Source organism: Phocoena sinus, chromosome 8 (assembly GCF_008692025.1).
Source record: "Phocoena sinus isolate mPhoSin1 chromosome 8, mPhoSin1.pri, whole genome shotgun sequence".
Classification (NCBI taxonomy): Eukaryota; Metazoa; Chordata; class Mammalia; order Artiodactyla; family Phocoenidae; genus Phocoena; species Phocoena sinus.
In genome coordinates this window covers 84260958-84280247 of record NC_045770.1, presented here as the reverse complement: position 1 = coordinate 84280247, position 19290 = coordinate 84260958, and the positions used below count along the sequence as shown (strand labels likewise).

The 19290-nt window shown below is 43.1% G+C and overlaps 1 protein-coding gene across 7 annotated transcripts in view; it reads left to right on the top strand.

The window, feature by feature from the left end:
• The window catches only part of WT1 (WT1 transcription factor), a 52274-nt gene that overhangs the window by 6559 nt on the left and 26425 nt on the right, over positions 1-19290 (top strand). For 3 of the 7 annotated variants that reach the window (XM_032639524.1, XM_032639523.1, XM_032639529.1), the window contains exons 2-4: positions 66-188; positions 633-735; positions 10628-10705. In XM_032639524.1, coding sequence (XP_032495415.1) covers positions 66-188; positions 633-735; positions 10628-10705 — 304 coding nt within the window. Of the gene's footprint in view, positions 1-65; positions 189-632; positions 736-1988; positions 2089-10627; positions 10706-11754; positions 11806-18738; positions 18814-19290 lie in introns of those variants that run through there. The other 4 variants (XM_032639528.1, XM_032639527.1, XM_032639525.1 and 1 more) reach the window with 3 other exon arrangements.

Here is a 19290-nt window from a genome sequence, read left to right as displayed (position 1 = left end):
TCTGGTTCAGACACACGGTCCCTGACTCCCCGCCGACGCTCTTTCTCTCTTGGCCGCGCCCGCAGGATACAGCACGGTCACCTTTGACGGGACGCCCAGCTACGGTCACACGCCCTCGCATCACGCGGCACAGTTCCCCAATCACTCCTTCAAGCACGAGGATCCCATGGGCCAGCAGGGCTCGCTGGGTAAGAGGAGGGAATGATGTGGGGTCTTTCTCCCCTTCTTCCATGCTACCCCTCACTCCCCAGGAATTTCCAGCCCACAGCAAATTGGGGAAGGGAGGAGAGGATAGCTAAAAGAATTTTAGAAATAATTAGCCTAATCTCACTCAAAAGAAAAGATTGTTTCCCCCCACCCCAAGTATGTTAACTCCGCTCAGCCGAGACCGCGAATGTCCAGAGGGTCTTTTCGGTGCTCTGTGCCGTGACTGCTAAGGGAATGTGAAGTGAGAGGCTTAGCTCGCTGTGGCCTGTAGGCCGTCTCTCTGCACGCCCCGGCATCCAGGCCCCAGTGTCCCCAGCGCAGCCTGGGAGCCCAGCTCAGGACGCTCTGCCCCAGCCCTTGACCGCGGCCTCGCACCCCCAGCCCTTGGTGTGCTGCTCTCACCCCGCTCTCCTGGCTCTCTGCAGGTGAACAGCAGTACTCCGTGCCGCCCCCAGTCTACGGCTGCCACACGCCCACCGACAGCTGCACAGGCAGCCAGGCCCTGCTGCTGAGGACGCCCTACAGCAGGTAGGAAGGCGCTCGGCACCTCATCTAGGTCCTCGCGACCTCGGAGGGGGCGCTCGAGCCCGCGGGCACGGGAACGTCCGACGCGGGGCAGCCCGGATGCGGCCGTGCAGGGTCCTGGAGGCAAAGTACACCTTTAGCCCACTCGTCTCCAAAAAGCATGTGAAAGCCCCTCTCCTGGCTTCTATTTGAAAGAAATAGCTTTCCCCGTCTCCCGGCGTTCTTACTTTGTGTGTGTACGTTGGTTTTTTGCGTTTGGTCGCGCCGCCCGATATGCGGGATCTTAGCTCCGCGACTAGGGCTCGAACCCGCGTCCCCTGCAGTGGAAGCGCGGAGTCTTAATCACTGGACCGCCAGGGAAGTCCCCCCTACACACCGTGTTCTTACTTGGAATATAAATGAGGGCGATTACTGTTTGGCGATGAAGAAGAAAGAGCGGCGCTTTGAGGAGTATTTTTTTTTAACATCTTTATTGGGGTATAATTGCTTTACAATGGTGTGTTAGTTTCTGCTTTATAGCAAAGTGAATCAGTTACACATATACATATGTTCCCGTATCTCTTCCCTCTTGCGTCTCCCTCCCTCCCACCCTCCCTATCCCACCCCTCCAGGCGGTCACAAAGCACCGAGCCGATATTGAGGAGTATTTTTTAAAAGGGCTCTTTGCTGGGAGGACTTCAGCTTCCTCGGGATCAAAGATTAAACACGGGGTCCACTCCCACTCGTTTCTTCTCACTCCTCGCGCACTGGCCACATCCGCCAGCCTTCTCTGGGACGAATTCGAGGGCGCGTACACTCGGGCCACAGCCTTCTCCCCACCCCTGTCCCTCAGAGTCTCGGGCTGCAGCACCACTCTGTGGGCGTCGTCCCCAGCGCCCAGCTACCCCGGACTGTGTGCGGGACTGTGGTCGGGCGGCAGCGGTACCTGCGGGGAGACCGCTCCAGCCCGCGCCCGCCCTTCTCCCTGTTCCCGTGAGGCCGAAGACCAGCTTCTTTTCCTTGCAGACTCTTTTCCAGCTCCTCGTGCCTTCTCTAGGTTCTTGCTCCACCCTCCACCTTCTCTCCCCCAAATTTACTCTTCAACTTTGGGTGAACTTGGCCGGCATCCCGCGTCACCGATAGGGTTGCCTAGTAACTATACCGGCTGGAGCTGGGCGGGATGGTGGGGCGGAGGGAGGGAAGTGGCAGATCGCGGCCTTGGATGCCGGGGATTGGGCGCGCATTACCTCATATTCCATCCCTACCCCCCACCCGGTGCTGCGGGGATCCTGATACCGACTACCCCAGACTCATCTCCATCCTCCCTCCCCTCTGTTGGAAGACCCGGGGCTGACGTCAAGGGAAGGAGGTAGTGAGGTAATAAAGGAAGGAAAAGCGTCTGCCCTGGGAGATTGGTGGAAGGAATGGCCGCGCCTGGGGGACCTGCAGCCCCACAGGTGGAGGAGGGGAAGGAATGTTCGCTCCTGAGCCCGCAGGCGGCTCATGCCAATGTTCCGACGTGTTTATGAAACCGAGCCTAGGACTGGTCTGATTCTCCCATACCGGGGAGGGACAGGGTGGAGCCCGTCTACTTCTGTACGCCTACAGTACACACATTTTGGAAACCTTTCTTTTTGATCGGGAAATCCGGCATATCTAATCTGATCTTGGATTCAGGATAACTTTTTTTCCTCCCTACTCCCCCTGCCTTTTTTTTTTTTAATTTTAGAGGTGGGGGGGGAAAGACATGCATTTTGCCCAGATAGAGGTATTGAATGGTCACACCTTCTCACCCTCCTTTTCTCCCTCTCTAGTTAGAACCCAGTTCTGTTCTTTGGCACCTCAGGCCCAGTGATCTGTCCCGAGCAGCCATCTTTGCACCTTCCCTTGGTGGGTCAACTCACTGGAATAGGTACAGGATCTGAAATCTCTGTTGTGAACCCCCTCTCCAAGCAAAACTGAGGTGGTAGGGTCATTGCCATCCTTTTTAAGGAGCTGCTCCTGCCTATTGCCAGAGTAGCATTGCTCTTATTCTAGCCATTGGGGGAACAGATGGAATGGCTCCCAGTGAGATGACCTTGACCCAGTCATTCTCCCTTGGCTCCTGGCTGATGCCTCACCCCAAGCAGAGAGGAAGACCTTGATGCTGGAATGGGTGCTATTTAGATGGGTCCGGTTACCTGCTTGGAGGTTGGGGACTGCGAGGCTTTGGAGTCTGGTTCAGTAGTGACACAGTTACACACATTTCTTACTCTCCCCTCTTCAAGCCTAGATCCACCCTGTGGGTCCCTAAGAAGGGACTGAACAGCCTAAAAATGAGTAGGGGATAAAGTGATCACGACTTCTGTCTTAGCAGCAGTTCTCCAAACTGAGTCCCTGTGGTGGATTTTGACTTAGGGCTGAATTAGTGGTTACTATGGAAGCAGGAAAAATCACTTGGATTGCATTTTATACATAAAAATTTCACATTTTCTAATCCATCTTCTAACTGGCCACTGTATAAATCAATTTTGTCAGGTTCATCTTTCAGAGATATTTGTTTATCCCTTTCTTCTTTCTACATAATTGGAACTTCTTTGCTCATTTTTATATGAATGTCATAAAAATACCATTTTCTCTTGTTACAGGAAAATCTCTTAAGTAATATCTCCTGAAAAAAAATTTGTGACCCCATAGGAAAAGTTTGCTTCCTTGAAGTTTGTGCTGAGTCTTTGAAGCTCCACCCACTCTAAATTGACAGCATTTCTAATCACTTTTCAAAGATCAGGTACTTGCCCTGCAGTAATGATGGATGGACATTTGTAGGGATGTTTTAAAACTGGATCTGTGCATCAACATTACTACCATTACGGTTATGTCATTTCCTTCTTCCCTACTCCTAAAAATGTTTGAAGGATATTTAAATGCTTTTGTGAACACAGTGTTTGAAAAAGCATAGGAAGTACAACTAAACTTTAACCACTTAACGGCTAAACTTTTAGATATTCAGTGGTTCTTCTGATCCCTGGCTCTGTTCCCTTTTCTGTCTAAACCTGGGACCTCCTGTGAAAGGCTTGCCTGTATTTTGTTTGACTTGTTGCACTTGACCCCCTAAGGCAGCCTGCCCAGCTTCTTTGCCCTGCCCTTCCAAAGCTTCTGTCTCCCCATTCTTGGATTTAGTCTCCCTTCCCACATGACCTAAAGGTAATGGTACATACGCTGACATTAAATAAGCACTGCACAATGTGAATTTGCTTTGAGGAAATTCTCAAAATTCTCTCCCTATTCTGAGAGAACTGTAAAGTGATTCTCTCCTCTCTTTCAGGTTACAGATCGGAGGAGTTACAGCTTTACACAGATGTGATTAGTAGTGAATAGAAAATGACACCCCAATCAACTTACGGGAAGTGTTAGGAGATAGTTTTCTCCATACTCTCTCCCCACCGTATTGAGAGTGGGTAGAATTTTGTCTAAAGAATTCTGGAACAGATTTCAGCCCTTCTGGAGCCCAGCAATCATGGCCCTTATTACGTAATCACTAGGCTTCACTGCATATTGTGTGCTGCTGGGCACTGCGCTGCGTGCTTCACTCAGTTTACTCATTTAGTTCTTCTGATTACCTACGAGGTTGGTATGGTAATCCGCACTCTACTGAAGAGGTGATAGGTTCAGAGACTCCAAGTAACTTGCTCAAGTTACACAGCGAGTGAGAATCAGAACCAAGATTTGATTCTTAGTCTCTCTGCCTTCAAAGCTCATGTGTGCTCTGAATCGCTGAGGGATTCCAAGTCACTTAGTGTCCTCCACCTGGAATATTCCCCTTATACAGTCTGTGCCAGCACCTTTGCTAATAAATGGTAAGAACAAATGCTTATATAAACTTACTACTTCCAGAAACCATTTTGAGCGCTTCACAAGTATTGACTTATTTACATTTAATCTGAAACTCTTTGAGGTAGGCAATAGGTTATCACCCCCATTTTACAGAGGAGGAAACTGAAGCCCTGGAGGTGAATTTGCCCAGTGTGACACAGTAAGGGACAGAGCAAGTGTGAGGCTCCAGAATCCATCTTCCCACCCTCTGCACCCTGCTGCCTCTCCTGATGGTTAAGTGCCATTCCTTTCCAAACGTGGCATCTGCCTTAGGTCTTGCTAGAGGAAGGTCTTTATTCCTCACATTTGTGAAAGAAACCCCGTTATCCATTAGTTTTACCCATAGTTTTCAATTGAAATCGCTCAGTGGATCAGAGGCGGTATTTTCGTTGGTGAGTATTGTAGGAGCCAACTTGAACTTAATCCTGAAGTCTTAACTCACAAAGCAGCTGTCTGTCAAGCTCCAGACTCCTCCAGCTTTCCCTTTACCACTCACTGGGCGTGAACTACTGAAGTTCAGTCCAGGCTCCTAAAGAAACAGGCAGAAGTGGCAGAGACCTTTCTCCCTTCCATCCAGACCCAGGGGGAGCGACAGCTTCCAGGGCCACCCTGGTCTGTGCTTGCTCAGAGGCAAGGTCCCAGGGAAGGAGGGACCCCATGCTACCCTGAGGGGAAAAAGTAGTGAAGTCCGACCACACTAAGCACAGTTTTCCCCTGATTTTGACCTAGAACAGGCAGCTAGCTGGGCCTTCCCTGCTCACTTCCCTTGGATCCTCTTCCACAAGTCCCCCTCTCTCCGTCAGCCTGCTGAGCTCCTTGGAGCCCACAGTCCCTGACCATGCCCATTTCACAGGTTGATTCTCACAGCTACTTTGAAAAGGAGTTCTGTGCCCTGTGTTTGAAAAATATTCCCCCATACACTTTTTTTTAGACATTCTAGTTTCCTTTTCTTTTTGCACTCTTACTAGGTTTACATATTCATTTTTAGCAACTGTGCTACTAATTTAAATGAGAATGCATGTTTCCTTTGGCCCCCTAGCAGGTAAAACTATTCCAATTCAGAAGCAGTCATTGCTAATTTGAATATTTTTAATTGAATGTTGACAATTCAATCCAATGATGAAGTTGACAGTGGAGCCTGTTACCGGTAGACTGTCTTCCATGTGAGAGAAGCTTCCTTAGCAGCCATAGAGCTTCTGGGGAATCCGGTCAGTGGGAAGTACATGATCTACCATTTAGGTTAGCCTTCAATGTAGAATTAAATCAGAGGACATCTGTCACCGAAGAAATAAAATCATAATTAATAATGCCTCTTCATACGTGTCGTCTACAAACATTGTACATGGTGTCCAAGTTTCGTTTAAGACAATACTGATATTTGTTTCCCATATAGGTAGGCATGAAGGCAGAAAGTCTGAAATGGTTTCCAGGGTGGTGGGCAGTGTTATCAAAGCCAAAGAAAGGCTTGAATTGGACTTGTCTCCAGGGAGCGGGAAAAATCTAGTTTCAATTATTCCTGCAACATTTGTGCTGACCAAGTGTTTATTAATAGAAGTGGAATCCCCTGTGGGTTTTTCTTTGGTTAACTGGTGAGCTAGAGAGAAATTACAATACCAAGAGATTGACTGTAAAATGATTATTCACCATGGCCTGCTGGGCAGAAATTTCTGAACAGGCAGCCTCCGTGGCGCCTTGGAGGGAAGAACGCAGGAGTCTGCGTGGAAGTTTGGCTGCAGCCTCTGTGCATGAGCGTTGGGTCGTCAGGTAGAGGCGTGGGGCAGAGCTATTACAGCAAACCCTGGAAACGTCATGAATTCTGTTCACAGATGCCAGTTACATGTGCCTTTTTCTTATTAGGAATTTTTTCCCTTGATCTCGGGAAATACTTTTCTTCTAGCAAGTTGCTGGTTTGCCAGCCAGCAACCATCTGGCAGAGGTAGCTCCAGTCTTAATCAGGTTCAACAGTTCCATTCCAGTGGTAATAAGGACTTTTCTACTTTGTTCTGCTGGATATACTTAAACACACTTAAAGATGAAAATGTACTTGAATTACACATGCATTTGAAGAGTGGGGGAGTTCTGGTCCAGATAATAGCCGAGAGCTTTTCTCTTCCTTTCTTTTTGTGCAGAGGTCAAGAACTCAGTAATACTGCAGTCCAGGCCAAAGCAAACTCTATATGATCTACTACTGATTTCCTTTTAAGTTCCCCTTTTTGCTAGGACTGACTTCCTTTTATTTCACTCCAACTTGCATTAATCCCAGTTATAGAAGTTTCTTTCCTCTCTCCCTTGCTTCCAACTTCAAACATTTCTTACATAGGAAACCAGTGACTTTTTCTGTTTAAAGATCTACTTAAAAATATAAAAGACACCATGACTTTTGGAATATATTTTGGCAGCCAGCAATTTCAGAGTTCACTTCCAAACAGACAGAGTTAGATGGGGAGCTGAAATGCCTACATGACCACTGCGGCTTATCTGATCTCCTCTGGGAATGAGGTGGTCGACACCTACAGTGGTTATTTAGTAATTAGATGCTTTATTTGCCAGGGGTCACATTTTCCTCTACTGGTGCTGCCTCTTTTCATGGATTTTCATGATGAGAGCTGGGTGTTGACCAACTGCCCAGAGAGATCATATTTTGAGCATGCTTGGGACCAGTATTTTTAGTTCAAATTTGCATTTTATCCTCTCCCAGCAGCAGCTATTGTCATTACTGTCACTGCCATCCAGCTGAAAGATGGTGCCAGCCAAGCCGACTGACTGAGCCGCTGAGGAGTTGCCGCCAACAGAAGGCAGGATGTGGTTTAAGATTGTGCTCTGATCCTATGGCCAGCCTCAGGAAACCTACTTGGTGGTTGTTGTTATTTGTTTGGTTTTTGCTTGGGGATTTTCTGAAAGTCCTTCCCCATTGGCCCTTTCCACCTTCTCTCCCCTTATGAGGATTTGCAAGCTGAGCTATCAGGACCACTGAAACCGAAGTGAGGGTCCTACTGGGATCTTGGCACACTGTTCTTAATCAGGTGAAGAGGATGCGGTTGGGCACCACATCTTGGAGACAGAGAAGGTCACGATGCTCCCTTGAATATGTGCTGTTTCGCCTCCAGACTCCTGTTTGTATTACTATATTATTTTTACTATCATTTAAATGGTAGTGAGAGGACAAGGTTCAGAGGTCAAATAATGCCAGGAAGCCTTTAAAGGGGCCTAGCAGGGTAGAGGTGGGGGCATCAGGCAAGTCAGCACTAGGCACTTCTCTGAGCCCCCGTCCTCCTCCGATAAATGGGGATCATAATTACACCTGCCTCACAATTGTTGTGAGGAGTGTTGGTGATGTGTGAATGTACTATACAAAATTTGATGGATTAGAAAAAGTTAAAATATATTATCTGTGTAGTCTTGAAAGAGCCAGTATTAGAGCCTCACAACATCCTGGTAAAGTTAGACTGATTGAGATTAATATTCCCATTTAACAGATGAGAAAACTGAGGTGCAGAGAACTGAACTGATATGCTCAAGGTCTTAACATTTACCGAGTAGCACTGTTCGATAGAAACATAATGCAAGTCATCTATGTAATTTGAAATTTTCTAATAGCCACATTAAAAAAAATAAGAAACAGGAAATTAATTTTTAAAATATTCTATTTAACCTCAAAAGCCCAAATCTTATTTCAACGTGTGGTACTCTCCATATTTCAAGTGCTCAATAGCCATGTCTGACTAGTGGCTACCATACTGGGCAGTGTGGTAGAGTATTTATCAAGCACCCACTAGGAAGATACATATATAGGACATAGATTCTGTATTTTAGAAGGTTTTCTTTCTGGGGGCCAAGAAAATGTCCTTAAAATTATTTTCTCTTTAGGAATCTGCTGGACTATTCTTTAAGTCTGTGAGAAAATTCGTAAATCATAAAGTTAGATATTTGGGACTCATTGACCCATGTGTGTAAACTTCTGTCACTCATCTTGCTTCTCAGACCTCTTGAAAATTACAGTGTTCTTAGTCTTGGGCAAGGAGGAAATAATTTCAGAAAGATCCCACATCCCAATAGGACCTAGGAAAATTGTCAACTGGGGCTGAGTGATTTTAGTTGGTGAACAATTTTTTAAAAATCAGTGACAAAAATAGAGAGCTGCCTGGGGAATACAATGCCTGTTGGCTGAGATTAATGGCAAGATTAATAAATGGATTGCCTGATGAAAAGGCGCAGGAGAACAAAAACCAGTAGAGATTGTGGAGGAGGCCGCTTATTAATGAACTGTCAGCCCAAAGAAAGTTCAAGAAACTCTCCCATGTTAAATGCAGCAGGCTGGCACTTCTAATAAAAATTGGGGTCCTTCAGGAATTAATTACACTGGCCTTACAGCAAGAATTCGTGGAATTGCGAAATGTAGTGGCACAGACCAGCACCGGCCACTGCTGTGAACAGGGAAGCTGCAGGAGAAACTAATCATTTTTTTTTTCATTGATATGTAGGATATTGTGGTAGCATAATAGCCAGTCAGACACAGGGATGAATGATGGGGTCCAGATATGCACTGACTAATGAAACTACACGTACTTCGAGTTTGAAGTCACTTCACATTTCATACGTAAAATTCCCTCCTGGAATCTGATTTCCTCCTTATCCTGTGTACCCACCACTGAAGAATTCCAAATAATTTTCAGTGATTGTATGAGAGGCAGATGGACTCCACCATGATTTATCAAGCTATGCTGAGAGAGAGCATGGTGTTCATTTATTCCAAGGGATAAATACTGTAATTTCCCTCACCCCTCCACAAGTCCCCAGTTTGGCTGGCCTTACAAAACCTCTTAATTAAACTTTGGTGTTACCTCTGCCCGATGGATGAAGCGGTCCAAAGGAATGCCGTGACAAGGTGGATATTGTCCAGAATTTGCAATCTGGTATCATACATTACATACTGAAAGCTTCTTACCTTCTTTCCCTTCTGCCATGAAGGTGGAGTGGAAATGTTCTTCTGTAATGTGTTTAGACCAAGCGTTCCCAGACAAACCATTAATCTCTTGGGTCTCAAATTTCATAATTAACCATTTCGGTTCAGAACTACATTTATTCCTAGTTGAGCTTGGTTACTCAGGAGATTTCTGGTAATTGAGTTATGTGCTAGTTTTTTAGGAAGGAGATAAATATAAAATTAATAAATTAATAAACATAAAAGCATATAATAAAGTTGTTCATGAGTTGTGCATGCGGGATACTTTGAGAAGGGTGTTGTTTTGGGAAATAGATGTGATAGCTCTTCTATAATGCATTTAGAGATGTGTTTTAAAGCATATGTAATAATGATATTTTTAAGAGTTGTATGTGCAAAAAAAAAGGGAAAGAAAAACTTTTGGTTGGTTTATATGGTGGGATATTTTTCCTTTGGGGTATTAATGTAAATGATCAGCCATTGTTTTCCCTCATATAATCTAGAACTGAGTTGGGGGCTTTAAAAAAAACACTCTGTGACTCTACAATTTATAGAGAATGATTCCTTCAGTTGTATCTAGAGTTTATCATCCTCTTTCTGTCGCTTGTCACATCCTTGAGTATTAGACCATCCGTCACCCATCACTCTTTGGCTTTTCAGGCCCTTATAATCCACACGATACTTATCCTTTTGATTAAAACAACTTAACGGCCTTTTCACGAATAATTAATCTGCTGTCTTTTTACTTTCAGCTCCAGGCTTTTAACTTTAATGTTGAGCTATCCAGCCTGTGTTGCCTTTCAAAGTTTCACTCCCTTCAGCCTCTTCCCTTCAGAGGTTTAATACCTCTTTAGAAACTTCAGTGTGTGCTCTACTAAGGTTTTTTAAAGGCTTCCAAATTATTCTCACATCCTTTCCGCTGTGTGTGGAGTGAACGACGTGCAGAGATCAGTGGGATGAAATGAAAATCATTTCAGACTCCTGTATTCTGTCATTCTGGAAAATGTGGAGGCTTTCATTGTAAAGGAAAGTTAAAAGTGGATTGCTTTTTGGAGAAACAGTTGCATGTGTATGTGTCTTTTGTATTATGCATTTCTAACTCTGGATGCTTTTCTCTAACAGTGACAATTTATACCAAATGACCTCCCAACTTGAATGCATGACCTGGAATCAGATGAACTTAGGAGCCACATTAAAGGGGTAAGGTCTTCTCTACTCCATTTCCCTTCAACAGTAACTTACACTTGTTTGAACCATTTTAAAGGTCCCTATACCATATGAAGAGAGTACAGTTTTAGAAGAATAGGCATGGCCGTCTGTAGAATTAAGATGCTTTCCTCCCTCTCCCAGGTGGTCAGTGGTGTTCAGTATTAAATTTTTAGGAATATAAACAGGGGATGTTCTTGTCTAGAACAAGGGGGTTGAGAATACTGGGGAAATTTAATATGGCCTTTCCTTATTGAATGTTTTAGAGTTCTTCGAACTTTTGTCCATTCAAACTTGTTTAATATTTGTGTTTTGCTAGTGATATCACAGAGGTTAATCATTACATTCTCTTATCAAGAAATGCTTAGAGTTTACAAAGTCCAGGATCCAAACTTCTATTTGAGTGAAGACGATTTGGACCATCCAAAGTCAGATGTGTTCACACCTGGTTGCCTGAACAGGCTTTTATCACACTCGATACACAACCAGAGTAGGGAGAACATAGCAATCAAACGTAGGTAGGGGCAATGCTTTGCACCTGGAACTGAAAAAACAAAGCAGGTGGGACTTGCTTTAAACGGTAAAAGAACTCACTTCTAGTTTCAAATCTGAGTTGGTGGGCAGTAGGATGTGACAGTCATGAAGCGCCTGTGGTGTGTCAGGTACTCGTCTAGGTCACCTCATCTAATCTTCCTGATGGCATTGATGCCTAGGTACTGTTATCCTGTTTTCCAAATAAGTCAGTCAAGCTCAGAGAATTAAGTAACTTCCCAAGTTCACATCATACTATGTGGTAGAGCTGGGATTCCAAATCCAGATCTGATTCCAAAGCAAAGGCTCTTTCCAGCCTCCCTGTGATGCCTTCCACACCCCGACTCTATCAGCCCCAGTGGGATCGAATCCTCAGTTCAGCACTCTTGACTAGACAGCTGGCTTTACATCTCTGTGTATTTAGTGGCTTCTCATTGGACTGTGGGATCTGGGGGGCTTGCTAGAGCCACGCATGCTCCAGTCCCCATTCCCCACCTCTTCTTCTCTTCTAGAGTTGCTGCTGGGAGCTCCAGCTCAGTGAAATGGACAGAAGGGCAGAGCAAGTGAGTGGACAATGCGATGATGGCAAAGCAAATGACATAGGCCTTGTTGACTGGCACCTGGGGTGATGCAGGAGTTAGGATGGGTAATCAGGGTAGCAGTTGGTGCACAGGGATGGGAAGAATCTATTCATTTTTTCCCTCTGTCTCTCTCTGCCTGCTCTTATTTATTGTAGATATACTGTGGGTAAAAATGGAGGTGGTGACATTTCTCATCAACATACCCCTGAAAACAAATTTTTTAAATGATGCTGTAGCAACCCTGCTCATTTCCTGGTGAACGTTTCAAAAAAAATATTAAATTTGTGGCATTACACATATTCCTGTTAGATCGGTCAAATCTTTCAGCCATACTTAACTTGCCTTTTCTCTATTTACCTTTAAATCTCTCAGGGAGAACTTAATTTTTACCCCAAGTCTATGGCCAGACTTTCTGCAAAAACTTTTAAAAATTCCTAAACATCTGTGTTTTCCCCAGCCTTAGAGCCTGCACCCTAGGACATTTCTGTAACTGTTTCTTTTGATTTTATTTTCTCTGCTTAAACACCAAAACCAGCCTTCCTCTTCTCATCTTTCTTTTGTTGGTTCAGTCCTGTTTGTTGGATCATCCTTCAGTGATTAGTGAAGTTGTTTTTCATCTTCTAAGACTCACTATTAGATCCTTCTTTCCACCCCCAGCCCCCAATTTTTCTATTTTAACCAAATCTCCACTTCGTCTCTCTAGACCCAAAAGTAAAAAAGCCTGCTATGGACTTGGATTTTTTTCTCTCCCCACTTCCATCCAAGGGGCTGCTGACAGTTTTAGGACTGTATCTTTACACCTACTCAAAACTTGTCCTATGTTTCGTGGTCCCAACCTTTCTTTCTGGATCCCTTGCTTTTCTTCTCTCTACTGTAATCAGAATTCAGTAACTCTCCCCAAACTACATGCCAAGAATAGATAGAACATGATTGTGGAGTGAGTGGTGTGTTTTCAGTTTTTTAAATTTCTTCATGCTGGAGTACAGGGTTAGTTTATTTACTTAATTACGAAAATTACATATAAGGAATCTTGGCATGTATTTGAATCTGGGTCTTTCCACAGGTGAGATAATTTTGGTACCTTTTAAGATCTTTAGACACGTGATATTAGTCACCTGCTAGGGAGTCAGAAGCTATGTTATAAAGATGAAGCACAAAATACAAATAATTTGTTTTGTTCAATCCTGTGTAAGAAACAAAAACTAGAAGTGTTTTCATTGATCTGGTGCTTACATTTTGGAAAAGGATTCCTGAAATTAAAATGTATTTCTTGAATTCTCTATCCAGAGAGTTGTATAAAAAGCATCAAGGACTCCTCCAGTAGACAGTCCTATAGAAGAGTAACTCTTTGGAGAGCAAAACATTACAATTGTCTACTTTCCTAATATCTTCTCTCACACTGTGTTTTTCTCTCTTTTGTAAGTCAACTAAATGTTTGCTTCTGAGTGTGAGCTGAACATTTACCTGAAGATGGATGTTAACATTACTGGGCAGGGTGTGAAGGGCTTTATATACCTCTCCTCTTTTGATCTCATGACAATCCTAGGGTATTATGTTCACACCCATCTTCCACATGAGGAAGCTTGAGAGGTTAAGCCACCTAACCAAGTTCACTTAGCAAGTAAGGGTCAGAGCCACGTTGGAACCCACTTCTGTCTGACTCCAGTATCTGGGCCCTAGATTAGAGTTTCTTAAACTTTCTAGACTGCGACCACGGTTAGAAATACCTTTTCACACTGAGATCAGATGTACCCACACACACAGAAGTTTTCACAAAACAATACTTATTACATGCTGTGCATACTGATGCTTTCTACTTTATTCCATATCATTTAAAAAAATGCTGGTTGAGATGTGTAGATTGATTTTACAGCTCACTAATACATCATGACCCACGCGGTTTGCCTCTCTTAGCCCTAAAAATAGCAACTCCTTAGCTCTTTCCTCCAAGGCCATGAACAGCTGAGAACTGGATTCAGTTGAAGCTGATATCCCAGTAGAAAGTGGTTTTTCCCCAGGGGGTGCATAATCTGGGTAGGTATCTTTATTCTCTGTACCATATTTGCTTTCCTTTGCCATGGTATGAAAAGGCTGTTAATACGGAAAATACATTTGCGAAAAGATATTCCATGAAGAAAGACAAAGAGAAATAACTGTGTTTTTGCATGTATCTGTTACTAGTGTCTGGACACTATCTGAAATCAGTAGTAAGAAAAATCATGGTGACAAGGTAGATCTGTAACATGAATACTGGAGGTTTGAGTCATGTTTTGGAGAAAAAGGATATAGTTTCTAAATCACTCATAAAAAAGAGGCATTATAACATTTTTATTAAAAGATCATGTGCCTCCCACTAACGCCCACTAAATATTTGTTCACATCGTCTTTCCTTGAGAATTTTACTTTTTAAAAAAAGAGTGAGCTTGTTTCCTTGCTTAAGCAAGTCCACAGAGACATCTTTCGTTAGATGTTGGGGAGCAGTGTTATTATACTGGTTGGGGATAGGATTGTAGGGGGGACATGGGCAAGACGAGATGAAAACATGAAACGGGGTGGTGAGGAGGGAATCTTACCAGTGATTTACTCCTCTCTCCTCCTCCCTTTACTCATTTTCTAATCTCTGCGTGCCCATAGGGATCAGAGCTACTTTTATGACCTCAAATGGGAGAATATTGTGTTTCAGTTTAAGTCAAAGAGAAGGTACTTTATGAAGCCACTTTCTTAACTCTGACCCTTTTCCTTACCAACAAATGAAATTATATTTTCTAAGTGGGTCATCTTTCTAAGCACTAGTCCACCTTTATGAATAATTCTGTGTACGGTGCCTCGCATTGCTGTCTGCTTTGTATTTCTTTAGAATCATTTTCTGTGTGTTCCTAACGCCTGCTGATTTCCTAACGCTGCTCCCAAGCCCTGCTACTCTGTCAGCCTCTGTTTTGTCTCTTCTGAAGAAAATATCCTGCAAAATGGAGAAACACATCAACCTTGACTGCGGTCCAGGTTATTAAAACAAGGAAGAAGTTATTCTCTGGGGACTTGGGTAGGGGGAGTGGGAAATCGAACACAATAGAAATGTGAAAGGAGTGCTGAGCAAAATGAATGTCCCTTTGCTGGTCCAAGAAGTTCAGACCATTGGGAACACACAGTATTTGACCTGTGGATGCTTGAAAGGAAAAACGAAAGACTCAGGTTGAGTGATGTATGGTGAAAACAAAGCTGCGTGTTTTGGTAGGGCCAAGGCTGTCGAATCTGGAGAAAATCCTCACTAGACATGGTCTCATCCCTGAGAACCTGTGCCAGAAGAGATAGCTGGAGTTCCAATACACAGCCCAGCACCTTTCCTCTCCAGCCAGTGAACAGAAGGTATTCGTCCAAGAGATTTACTTCTTGAAAATGGATAGCTTGCTTTTCAGGGGCTCCTGGAACTTGTGATGCAAACACAAAGGTGGAGAGAAGCAGCTCTGGGAATACCAGCATTCCTGAGGGTACTCCTCCACTCCCAGGATGAAGCTGTTAATTTCTTCTTCTATATGGTTACATTTATGCATTTCAACTGTGTTGGACTTGGCTAGAGTCTGTTAGCCATACTTACCAGAACAAAGCAGGGGACTCTCCTGGGTTTGCAGGATAAAGATGAGGACTGTGATTTAGAGCTGTCTGCCCTGTACCTCTCAACGTGGACTAATTCAGCGGTTTCTCTGCCACTTCCCTGTTGCTACTTTCCCCTCCCTAGCTTTTTGTCTTTCCCCTTCTTTTCTCTTTGGGCTTATGTTCAATTCATGTATTTAATTTTTTTATTATGTAAGTAATATGTATAAATTATAGAACAGTTAGAAACTACAACTTTATAGGAAAGGAAATTAACACTCCCCCCAGTGGCCCAGATGAAACTACTATTACTATAATGTTGCATACGCTTTCAGACCTTTTTCCATGCATAGGTATACATTTGTGTCCTTTTCTTTTTTATAACAAATGATTGGCTTCAGCTTAGATCTAATTCAGCAAATGCACTTCTATAGGCCATTGCAGAGTTCTGTGTTTCGACCTTCATGGGAGTGTTTTTGAAAATATTCTCAACCTCTTAAAAATACTTCACTTTAAAAAGTATTTTGGGCTTTATAGACTTACCATCTCCACACTGTGTTTCTAACTGTTCTGTTTTAAAGCAAGGAATTAGTTTTATCTCATAAACGGGAGGATGAATAACAGGTTTGTTCAGGTCAGAAGAAAGAAGCCAAGCAGGAAAGATAGCAAAGGAAGGTGGTGATGAAGGGGGTCAAGCTGGGAAGGAGGATCATGGTGGACTCGGTGCAGGGAGGGGTTAATGAGGGCTCCAGTCTGTTGATAAAGGGGTGTGTGTGTGTGTGTGTGTGTGTGTGTGTTGGAGGGCGAGAAGGTATATCAGATGAGTAGAGAATCTCTTTCATGACTTCAAGGTGCCTTTTGGACCTCTCATTCTGTGATCCCATCCTAGGCCCTTCTGAGACCCTCTGCTCACCATTTATCCTTCTCCGTCATCTATCCAAGGAAAAAAATCATAACCTCTAGCTAGAAAGACATCAATATAGAAGCTGCACTCATAAAAAGTCATCCAAATAAATACATCTCTGGAATGAGGGGTTACTGCTTATTTTTAGTAGGGTTTTTTTCCCTCTTAAAAGTGAACAATTTCATTTATTCTAGTTTTATTTCTAACTCTTCATTTTAAAAGCAAAGCCACAGATGTAGTGTTCTTAAGGCTAAGATAGTGACTTTATCAAAATGAAAACAACTTTTTTCCCCTTGATTATAAAAGTAACACAGGCTTATATATTAAAAAAATTCAGACAGTACCAAAACTTTATAAAGGAAAAAAAGAAAAGTCATCTGTTATCTCACCATACAGAGATAACTAGTTTTTAAACGTATTGGGGTATATTTGTATCTGCAGAGAAGAAATTCTGGAAACATTTACTGAACTATTAACTGTAGTTGCCTCTGAAAAGATTAGAGGGAAAGGGCAAAAGCCTAGTAGAGATGGGTTTAAGAGATCATAGGAGGAGATAAGCTGGAGACATTGTATTAAGTTAACACACTTCCGTGGAGTTTTGCAGCAAAAGGGAGCAAAGAAATGGGGTTCTAGCTCAACGGGGAAAGAGGGTCAGGAGAAGGTGGTTTTTTATTGCTTTGATTTATTTATATTTAGATGGAAGTACCTGCATGTTTGCTGTTGAGAATGTTCAAGAAGAGGGAAAAAAATTAATGATGGGAGGGGATAGAATTGCTGGAACAGGGTCCTTGAGAGAGAAGAGGCTCCGTGGGCAACTGGGGTTGGTTAGCTAGGAGCTGGGATAGTTCATCTATTAGTAAATTGGTTTACAAGAGATCTTTGTTTCTAAGGATATTAACCCTTTGCTTGTCATATGTACTGCAAATGTTTTATCTGGTTTGTATTTTAACTATTAATGGTTTTTTTTCTGTCAGAAATTTTTGTTTTCATAGTAAAAATTATCAGTTTATGTTTCATAGTTACAAGTTTTTGGCTTTTATATAGAAAAGATTTCTCCAATCCCATTTTTAAAAAAAATTTTATTTTTGGCTGCGTTGGGTCTTCGTTAGTGCGTGCATGCTTTCTCTAGTTGCAGCGAGCGAGGGCTACTCTTCGTTGTGGTGCGTGGTCTTCTCATTGCGGTGGCTTCTCTTGTTGTGGAGCACAGGCTCTACGCACGCGGGCTTCGGTAGTTGTGGCACACAGGCTCAGTAGTTGTGGCTCGCGGGCTCAGTAGTTGTGGCTCAGGGGCTCTAGAGGGCAGGCTTAGTAGTTGTGGTGCATGGCCTTCATTGCTCCGCGGCATGTGGGATCTTCCCGGACCAGGGATGGAATCCATGTCCCCTGCATTGGCAGGTGGATTCTTAACCACTGCACCACCAGGGGAGTCCCCTCATTTTAAAAAAATTTACTTATTGTATTTTGGTATATTTTTTGATTGACTTCTTAACACTTAAACATTTAATTTATTCTGAATTTATTTTGCAATTGGATTCCACCTTGATTTGTTTCTAGATGACTAGCCAGGATCCCCAAACTGCTTTGAATAATCCATCCTTTTCTCATTAACTTCGTATATTACCTTTATCAATTCTTGAATCCTATCAGATTCCTTGGATCCATTTCTAGACTCGTTATTCTCTTCTTTTGATCAGTCCGGCTCTTTTTGTCAAGCATCAGACTGTTTTCTTTGCTATAATTTTATAGTCTGTTTAAATACCTGATAGGAAATTTTCCTAGCATTGTATTTCTTTTTTCAACCTATTTCTGGCTATTATCTCTTGTTTATTCTTCAAGATGAACTTTAGATTCATTTTGTTAATTTCAAAGAAAGTCTTTATCAATATTGGTTCATTAATTGTGACAAATACACCGTACTAATAATGTGAGATGTTAAGAATAGAGGAAACAGGGCTTCCCTGGTGACAACAGTGGTTGAGAGTCCGCCTGCTGATGCAGGGGACACGGGTTTGTGCCCCGGTCTGGGAGGATCCCACATGTCGCGGAGCGGCTGGGCCCGTGAGCCATGGCCGCTGAGTCTGCGCGTCCTGAGCCTGTGCTCTGCAACTGGAGAGGCCACAGCAGTGAGAGGCCCGCGTACCGCAAAAAAAAAAAAAAAAAGAATAGAGGAACCAGTGCAGAGTACATTGACAACTGTCTATATTATCTTTAGAAATAAAGACCCATTCTAAAGTAACAAGTTTATTTTTTAAAACTCTTAATTGGAATTTTGAATGAAATACATCAGGTTTAAAAATTAATTTTGGAGAATTTTGACCTTTGAAAAATTGCTAGTCCTTTCTTCAAGAACATGAATGGCATTTCTCAACTCTTTTTCAAGTCTTGTATGTCAGATGTCTCTATTTTGAATTTCTCCTTTTCAGGAATTTTAACAGTAATGCCTCTGGCTTCATAAATCTCTTTGAGAGTGCCTGTGATTCCTGTGAATGTATTACAAGGTATTTCTTTTGTTTCTTCACGTTGAAATACTTTGTTGTGTTACTAATGTCAGCCAAAAGGTTGTGCCTTTGGTAGAGATGATTATGCACGTGCCCTTCACATGTACAAACCTCCATTTCAACTGGAGAAGCAGAAAAGGGCTTAGTCTTAAGAGCACTGTGCTTGATTCTGGGGTTTTAGGGAGGACTTTTTTTTTTTTTTTTAAGTAATTGAGAATGGTTGAGTAAAAATTTTCAGATTTAGGAGAGTGTGAGCAAGCTGGGTGGAAGCCTTTGAGACCAGGCTGAAAATATCCTGCTCATTTTCCCTGTGTAGAATTTGTCTATCGTGAATTTGGGACAGCTGTTCCTGGGGTGAATCTAGCAGCGCCTCTGGCCATAGAGCCAAAGCATTGATATTATAGAACCCAGTGAGTTAGATGAAACTGGGATTCTGATGAAGTAGCACTTCAATACCAGATGCATGTAAGGGGAGAT